Consider the following 9224-nt stretch of genomic DNA (forward strand, 5'->3'; position numbering starts at 1 on the left):
AAAAGACCTTTCAAACTATCAAAATTTACTCTCTTGATAGAAACAAATCATTTCATTCTTTCTAATGTCTAAATGTGGCAACTGTGATAGAGCTGGAAATGTGTTGCCACGAGGAATTTCGTATGGATTTGGTCTGTGGATGCTGTCTGTATTATTTCCAAATGCATGTTTTCTTGAACTCCTGACCCCTCTCATTCAGATTGTCGGGATTTGAGAGCACGTCCTGTTAAATTACTGTACACCATCCATCTGCTAAACAAGTAGTAGTAACTCCATCTGCTGATGACTTGGTTTATCAGCAACTAAAGCGCTTTACGCACAAACACAACTTAAAGCACTTGAATCACTTCATGATTTGACAAACTTTATGTGCTTATGAGTTAGATCTGTGAACTAGACTTTAAGAATCTGGCTCCTTCAGTGGAAGCCAAAATGCAGAGGTAGATATCTAAATGCTCTGTAGCATTATTCGGCTTAATTATGGCTCAGAAGGTCCATCCAGATAGCCTCATGCAGAGCAGATAGTCGTTGGTAGGCTATACTTATCTTCACTTGTGCTTACATTGGACATCAGCCAGAGAAGGATGTCAGGGAAAGATTGCAAGTTCCCCAGTAATTTCAGCAGTTTAATTCAAAGCAGTTCTGTTCAACTGCAGCCTTTTCTGTTTCTGGAGGCATGTGTTTAAGGAGTCATTGGTGAGTTTAAGTGTCTTTTTCTATGAGGTTCTATTCCTTGCATTTAAATTTTTCTCACTGTGTGTTGTGTAAATTATAGTATAATTGTATAGTAAGCAGGTTTTCATAATTCTTGTAAAGAGAAGGTCCTGAAAGGAAAGTTTTTGCAAGGTTGGAGCTATATTCTGCCATCAGGCTGTGTGGAGCTGTGGTCTGGAAGCGTTCATAGTCTTCCTACTTGGGTTCTACAACTGCAGCATTTTCTTTTTCAGAACTAGCTGTATCTTGGAGCCAGGCTATGTGGTAGATCTGCAACTATCAACTCTAAAGGAGTTCAAATAGCTTGTAAATATCTCTTACTATCTGAGTTAGCAAATTGCACACCGTGTGAAGTAATGGACTGTGTAGGGCATGTTTCCTCCATTATCTAAATCAGCTTTATACCTTTGCTACCTCAGAATGTTTGTGTTACGTGAAATAGCTAAATTTCATGAAAAGGATCTTGCAAATGTTTTGCCTGTAGACTGGCAATACAGTTATGCTTCTTTATATGGAAGAATCCTTGCTAGTTGAAAGTCAAGTGATGAAAGAAGGCAACTTACTGAGACTTTTGGGGGAGTATGGAAGATGTTTTACTGCTAATATACATCTCTGCTTTGTCATTACTTTTCTGGTGTTCTGTTAATGCTTTGCTAATTTTTAGTGAAATGCTTCTAGAAAAATACTGGTTTTGGTATTTACTTGTCCATGAATTTAGTAGGTAGAAAAACCTGTGAATATAAGCAATTAAAAATCAATTGATACACTTTCTATCTCTTTTCCTTTGCAGCAAAAAGTTGTGAATACACAGTGTGGCTATGATGTCAGAAAGAAGGTGAGGTGCTGAAATGTTGTCTATCATATCCTGTGCCTACCAGTATAATACGTAGATTTAAGTCTTTCAAATTATATTTTTAGCGCTTGCATAGGCAAAATAATTAAAATTATGTGGAACTGCTGGTGCATGTGTCAGTAGCTCAGAATTCTAGGAGCTAATTAATTGTGCTACATCATGCTAGTAGTGTGGAGGAAAGGTTGTTTTTATTTAAAGTAAATTTATCTGTATTATGGGAAGGTAGAGAAAGCAAGTGAGGGAAGAAGTTGAAAAAAAGTGTTTCTGAAAGGGAGGTAAGACTTGCATTCAGATGTCTCAATTATTAGTTCATAGTATTTCATTTCTGTGCTAATTCTAAAGCATTCTAATAATAGAATTTGCTGTGAGATCCTAACATCATTGTCCTGGCATTCCTTGAGTTAGTTTGAGCATGTTTGTATTTCTGGAGTTTGGCTAAAAACATTAGCTGTATATGCAAAACATCATTAGTTTAGTTATATCCTGCCATGTGATCAGATGATGGTGTAACAAACTTGAGCAAAAAAGTAATGTATTTTCAAATTCTTCTTCCCTGTATTTAGAGCAAGAGCCAATGGGATGATCAGATTTTCGTCAAAGGTTGTATCCTTGCTCTTGAAGCTTGGTTACCCCGAAATATCTACATTGTTGCGGGTGTCTTCATAGCTATCTCACTGCTGCAGGTTAGTTGTTTTTGTTATGCTACGTTTTCAATTTTGCAAATAAAACCATTGAGAGTAAAAGTAGTTATGGAAGGGGGATAACAGATGTTTGGATACTTTGGATGCTTTTAGGTATGCTCATAGTATGGCAAAAAAATACAATTTTGTAGGGATGATGACTTAGGGTGAAATTATATGATACCAGTTTCATTCTTGCAAAATTGTTCCTCAAAGAAAAGATCATTTAAAAATACAATGAATTGTGTAGTATAGTATGCTAATATGTGTAATGTCATTGTATATTTATAATATAATACATGCTGTTTCATCATTACATTTGTGTGTGTGTGTATATGTGTATATATAAAAATGATATTTCTTGCATTTCAATGTGCTGTGGGGGAGATCAACTAGTCATCTGCTGCAGTAGATCTGAACTACAGCTTTCTATCACAAATAGAAATGGACTTCAGTATTTTTACATCGCTATCACAGGATATTCCTAAGATTACCACTCAATGGACTGTAAGTGAATTCATGTATCAGACTGCTGAGAAAGTCAAGAGTAGAACAGCAGGGAAGTTGGTGAACAAGTTGAAAATATGGTGTTAGCAGAACTAGGTGAAGGAATTGCTGTGACCTCTTGCAGTACCTTGTCTCCACTTCCTATATCAAAGAAAATGAACCAAAATGTAAAACAGCTGTTCTTCTCTCTCAAAGTGAATTCTTCTTTCATTGTGGTGGTTTTTTACACTTACCTAAATTGGTTTCCTATGATACTCCTTTGTTTTGTAGTGTGAAATAAACTTGTTAACTCCAAAAATTTTCCATGTAACTGAAAGAATGCATTGAGCATAAAGTGGTAGCAAACACAGGAACAATACCTTTTTTTTTTCTAGCCATAGCAACACTGCCTCCTATGACTCTTTCTGATACTTTTTTTTTTTTTTTTTTTTTTTTAATATCTAATTGTAGTGCTTTCCTGGCTTGTAAAGACCTGCTGTCCTGAAAGCAGCACCTTCGTTTAGGATGTTCAAGATGCAAAGTTTAATCTTCTGGCAGTGTGTTGACAGCCTGACACTGTTATTCTGATAATGTTATGAGCCTCTGAGAGACCAACTTCTCTTGCCATTTGTATTTTAAAATTTGATCTTTCTTGTGCATTAAGCTGTTTCATGGTGGGACTGAGTTGGACATAATCTGTCTACTTCTGAAACAAAATTCTAAGCTTTCCCAAGACTTTGCCCCAGTTCTTTTGATAATGTTTTCAGGATATGCACTGAGTTAAGAGTGTAGTTTCAACTTGTAAATGGAAATTTCCTGGAAATGTTGAATGATGAAATTTCAAAATTGTTAAATGTCTCAGAATGATCCAAGACTACTTCCATTAGTGTTTATGATAAGAATTTCACTTTAGCACAGGTAACTGTACATACACACATACGTAAGAATTGACCAGATGACTTAGTTTTGCAATGAATGAAAATGCTTCAGACTTGTAGTTTTAGCAATAGGTAAGTGTGAGTGCTACAAGACCAAGTACACTTGACTGTGAGGATTATTCTCTGATGTAGAACATCCAGAAGTTTATTTTAAATATTCCTGAAGCATTAAATAAAAACATCTTTCTATCATCAATTATCTTTTCTGCTAGATTTTGCTGCCCAGATAGCTGTTTAAATGGGATGTTTTGTTAGGGTCCTGCTCTGACAGATGATCCTGACTAACAATGATATCTGAACTAGCAAACACTTCATGAATGCTTATCTTTATTCATAAGAGTAGTTACACTGAATTTAGTACAGCGTAACTGGACTGTGCAAGAAGTTGGTTCTCATTCTGTGATAATGACTAATGGCAATAGGCACTGATTTTTTTTGAGCCATTTTGCAGACTGGTACATTCAGAATGTTTCATCTCACAAACAGTTTGTTTTTTGTCTTTATAGATTTTTGGAATTTTCCTTGCAAGGACATTGATTTCTGATATTGAAGCTGTAAAGGCAGGTAATGCCTTCTGAATATAAGAGCACACACCTGTTGCAAAAGAAGTATATTTTACTGCTATTGATTGGACGTCAAGGTGAAAAATGCACAGACCATGAAATGTGCCTGTTATTAAAAGCCATATGTGGCTCTTACCTGCTTGTACTTTATTACACACTGGTACAAAAAAGGATCGAAAACACACACCTATCTGCCTTTTTTCCAAAGGAACGACTTACTGCACCAGCGTTGCTCTTTGTGGAAGAAATGAAATACCGGAGGAACAGATTTTTAAAGAACATAGCAAAGAGAAATATAACTGCTATAGACCTCTTCCTTAAAGAACTGCCTTGAAAATTGTTTGGTTTTTTTTACTCCCAACAGTTGTCATCAATCTATGTTGTGATCTTTTCTGAAGACATGCTGATCTCTTCAAAATCTTGGAAGTGTTTTAATATCTATAGAAGACCCRTGCAGTCACTGTGGCAAGATACCACGAAGACATAATGGTCATGGTATTGGAAATGAGAAAAGACCCACTAGTTTTCTAGTTCTTTGAGTCTCAGTTGTGCAGAAGTAGGGGATACTTTTCTCCAACTAGGAATAACAGATGTCTCAGGAGCAGGGACTTGTGCTCAGCTTAAGAGAAACAGAGTAACCCAAGACATTTTGAAAGATCGAACATTTTCTTAAGAGGGGAGAAATCTGACCATGTTATCTATAGCATTATATGTTAGAAATCCCTTTATTTGAGGTCAGGTGAAGGGGAGAATCTGTGATGCTGCATTTTCTTTCTGAAAAGCTTGTAAATAGTTTTTATTTATAGAGGAAGAAAAAACTCTTTAAAACGTCTTAGCTTTTTTTCTCTTGATCAATAACATCTTTTAAAAAATGCTGCCTGCAGAAATTTTCAAAATGCAGCTGTTTCTAGAGGTTGGTTTTCTTCTAGTTTCTTTCAGGCCCATCTGTCTGACAGAAATCCTAATTGTTGATATCAAGACTGAGGAAGAACATGGGCCAACATTAATTCCTATTGAACTTTTTTTTATCAGGGAATATAAATTCAGTAGAATATTAGAATTCTATTTTTCTTAAATCTTTTATCCAGCTATTGAGTCTTTAGTTCTGTTTGTATTATGATGCATGATTCAAATGTCAGGCCAGACACAATGATACGGTGACCAGAACTATTGCCTCACCGTAGTAGGCTGCCTCAAACTGAACTACTCCTGTTGAAGTAAAATTTTTCTTTGGCTTTTGTTGGAAGAAAACTAAGCTTTCTTCTCCCTCCACCCTCTGTTCTTGGGAATTAATCTCAACAAGAGTCCCAGTCTTTGCTAGAAGCCTTTGGGACCAGGATTATAGTAGCTACAAAAGTGTTGCTCTTCTATTTTCCTTGCCGTGTTTAGCATAGTATCTTTAGCTTTAAGAGATAGAAGTATGTGACTGAAAACCACTTGGAAATAGTTGTAACTGTCAGTTTTACTGTGGGCCATATACTAACAAATTGTTTACTGCTTCCAGTGACACCTATGTCTATCAGGGAGAGCAGATTTATTTACTGTGCCTAACATAGTGTAAATTCTAGAAAAGTATATATTTTTATAATGGCATTTTACTACCTATAGTCTACCTGAAGGATTTAATGCTTGTATTTCCAAAGTATATATATGACTTTCTTAGGAAGCTAGACTTCTGCATGCATCTCTATAAATATCTTTATTTGTATTATGTATGTATTAATGAACACTTCACTGGCAAAGGCTGATCTAAAGTAAGAATCTATCTTTACTGATCATCTATCTTCATGCTTTTAATCTGTGAAACATTTCAGACAGTGCTGTACTCTGCATGTATATTTTATTTGAGCTTTTACCGTTCTTTGAGCTCTTTGGTTAGTTTTTTGGCCAGTGATTGAGACAAAATAGGAGAAGGAAGCTTTTCTAAGGATGGTTGATTTCCTTAGAGTAGCAGAGAACAGTCTGCTGTTTTTCATCTGAAAAACCTGAAAGCAAAGTCTCCAGAAGTGCACTGTGATTCAAGCTTTGATATACAACAAGGAAAAAAAGCAGTAGATAGGAGTTTACAAGGTCACTGAAAAGAGGGCAAGAGCCATTTCTTTAGAGCCTTGAATTTGAAGTTTGTCCTACCTGTTTACTTTATCTAGTCCACTAGGAGCAGCCAAAAATTTGCTGCTGATGCTGCTACTTTGCAAGCAACAAAGCAGTGTCTTAGTAACCTTTGCTTTAAATTCTGGTGCAAAGCTTCATCATGCAATTTATTCTGTTAAGATTATATATAGTAACCTGATGCATGTAAAATTAGAGAACGATGCTTTATATTTGTAAAACATTGAACTGAAAATAGCATTTAGGGAATGTTTCACTTTGCCTTTTTTTGATGTAGACAGCTCCTAATGCTGGGAGCATATTTCCACAGCTGGTGTAAATCATCATAGCTTCAAAGGTATCAGTGAATTACATACACTGAAATCAGCTACTGACAGGGGCCAGTGTCAGTGATCAGAATTCAACAGTCTCTGCCAATCTCACCAAGTTGCTTGAAGACAAATGAATATTCAGATTCTTTTTGAAGTACCATTTAAATGCAAAACAATTTTTTTGAAGTGTTACCTTTCCACAGTTTCTTATTGGCTTTGGCTCTGTTAACAACAGCTATGTATCAATGCTTCAGTGGTTTGGAACCTAATTCAAGAAAGCAAATTCAACCTATTTCAGGGTCTTTAAAATCACAAGCTTTTCTATTTTCACAGTGGATGTTAATTCAGTATCATTTTTAAAACACAGAGCAATCAAGACTTTGTGCTAACACATTTTAAAGTTCCCCCTTATTGGTGATATACATGACTAATATAATTTCAGACTTCGACAAATTTCTTATTTTCTACTTAATTATGTTTAGTGCCTTTCCTTATGGACCTGCAGTGACCTCATTGCTGAAGATTTAGGTTATGCTTTAAACAAATCTTGTTAGCATAAGCAGTTAGGGCTTTAGAAGCAGACTCGCATCTAAAGGAGAAGCAAAACCATTTCACAGGCAGAGATTTGGTAAGTGTGATGTTGAAGATTTCAGTGGTTGTGTTTGGAACAATTGCACTAACACTACAAGAGAAACAAGGTTTTTAATGAAGATGTCAGATAGGAGATTGGACTTGAATAACTAGACTGAGAGAAGGAAACTTATTCAATGTGATTGCTTTATTTCTCAGAAATTAGCACAATTTATTTCTGTGAATCAATGTATTTATTTGCCAGTGTGTTTGACAATGTTTCTGTTAATACACCTGGATTTGGACAGAGCTTTTCTGTATGTGAAGAGATGGGTGAATGAGTGCTGAACAAAGTGAAGTGACCAAAGGAGGCTCTGGTCTCTTCAAAACCTGAATGTTTCTTCTAAAGGGTCTTGAGTGTTGATGACCCTCTGTACCGTGCCATTTGGATTGATTTGTACTCCATGTCCCCTGAGGCTGATGCAGCGATTTGTTTAATATGCAGAGAATTACCTTGTTTTGTTTCACCATTTCATCCTTTCCCTTCCCCCATGAGTCGTCATGCAGCTTGAATCTTGTTTTGCTGGTAGAAGGGGAGGTTCTGTCTTTTCTTCGGTCATGACTTTTCTGAGTGACTTTCAGTAACTTTTTTTTGTCAAGCCTTAAACTTGATTAAATAAAATTTAATGTTTTATACTGCTGAAACTTGTTTTCTAAGATTTGTATTCTGTCACTAATATTTGAGGTTTAAACTGGCTACTGACACTGTAGTTTGTCAATAAGTATAGAAATGGTAAAAATCCAATAATGTTCATGTATGTATTTTGCTGAAACTAATTCTTGCTTTATTTTATTTATTTTTGTCATACTGCTAAATATTAGATTCCCTCAGATGCTTTTGTCTATTTTTAATGAAAAATCCTGAAAAAATAAAAATTGAAAGCCATTATAAGGAACTGCAGAATAGTATAGAGAAATAGTGATTAAATCTAGACACCCAAAACATTAAATAAAAACTGTTTGCACCATGACTACTATTTTCTACAGTTATCTCTTATGATTTGCACAGTTGATGGCTTATCATGCCTGAACAAGGCTCCTGAAATTACTGTATGAATGCAGAATAAAAATGGCAGTGGGACTCTGCATGAAGCATGCCTATGGCTGCCTCAGAAAGTTCCCCATTAAAAACAAGCTGTGGAATAGATCCTGTTTTGATCTCTTTATTTTATTTTATTTTTTTTTATCAAGTAGGAAGTTTTGAGCATGAAAAGTTGTTACAGAAATGTTTGGAGACATTTGTTTTACTATAACACTTAATTATCAAAAGCTAAACTGAGGTTCTGTCACTGGAGATACTTTAATGAAATGCCAGCCACTTTCAAATCTTCACACCCCTTCTCTTATATCTAACCAGCTTTAATCTATATCGTGTCAGAGTACTGTCTAAATATTGACTGTGGTTTACTGTGATCTGTACTTCTAATGAGAATCATGCCAGACTGTTGATTCCTGTAACATGCATGTTTAAGAATATAGCTTGTGGCATGAGCAGGTAGAAATTCAGAGCTGAGTTTTTAGAATAGGAAGTGAAAAGGGAGGAGGAGGAGTCCTTTTAAAGGTAGTTTGGGTTGGGGAGGTTGGCATGTTCAGTTAACTAGGCAAGCAGACTGATTCACCAGGTAGAGTTTGAAAAGGTGCCAGTTAGCCAGCAATGTGTTTTATCTGCAGCCCACATCTAAAGCTCTGTTTTTTTTGGGTTGCATGATATAAGCTCTTGGGGTTTTTTTTGTAGTAATTTTTAATTCCCATTGATATCAGAAAAGAACTTGCAAATGGTGTCCTGATGTGAAAAGACTAAGCAGCTTAAAATATAGCACAGAGAAGTAGTAACTGCCTTCTGCTTCTCAAATGACATGATGTTAAGACCACTTGCTTGATGGATCTTATTTCTGCTGCTGTGTGGCAGTAGCTCAATAAAGAGCAGCAGTAATATATTT

At 35.7% G+C, this 9224-nt stretch overlaps 1 protein-coding gene across 1 annotated transcript in view; it reads left to right on the forward strand.

Annotated features, from left to right (window-relative positions):
• Nucleotides 1–8255, forward strand: part of TSPAN14 (tetraspanin 14) — a 44792-nt gene extending 36537 nt beyond the window's left edge. The window contains exons 7-9 of the mRNA XM_085312352.1: nucleotides 1505–1549; nucleotides 2131–2250; nucleotides 4178–8255. Coding sequence (XP_085168478.1) covers nucleotides 1505–1549; nucleotides 2131–2250; nucleotides 4178–4249 — 237 coding nt within the window. The 3' untranslated portion in view covers nucleotides 4250–8255. The remainder of the gene's footprint in view (nucleotides 1–1504; nucleotides 1550–2130; nucleotides 2251–4177) is intronic.
• The last annotated feature ends 969 nt before the right edge of the window (nucleotides 8256–9224 follow it).

This window comes from Rhea americana, unplaced genomic scaffold, assembly GCF_003343005.1.
Source record: "Rhea americana isolate MKP2758 unplaced genomic scaffold, rheAme1 scaffold_36, whole genome shotgun sequence".
NCBI classification, from domain to species: domain Eukaryota; kingdom Metazoa; phylum Chordata; class Aves; order Rheiformes; family Rheidae; genus Rhea; species Rhea americana.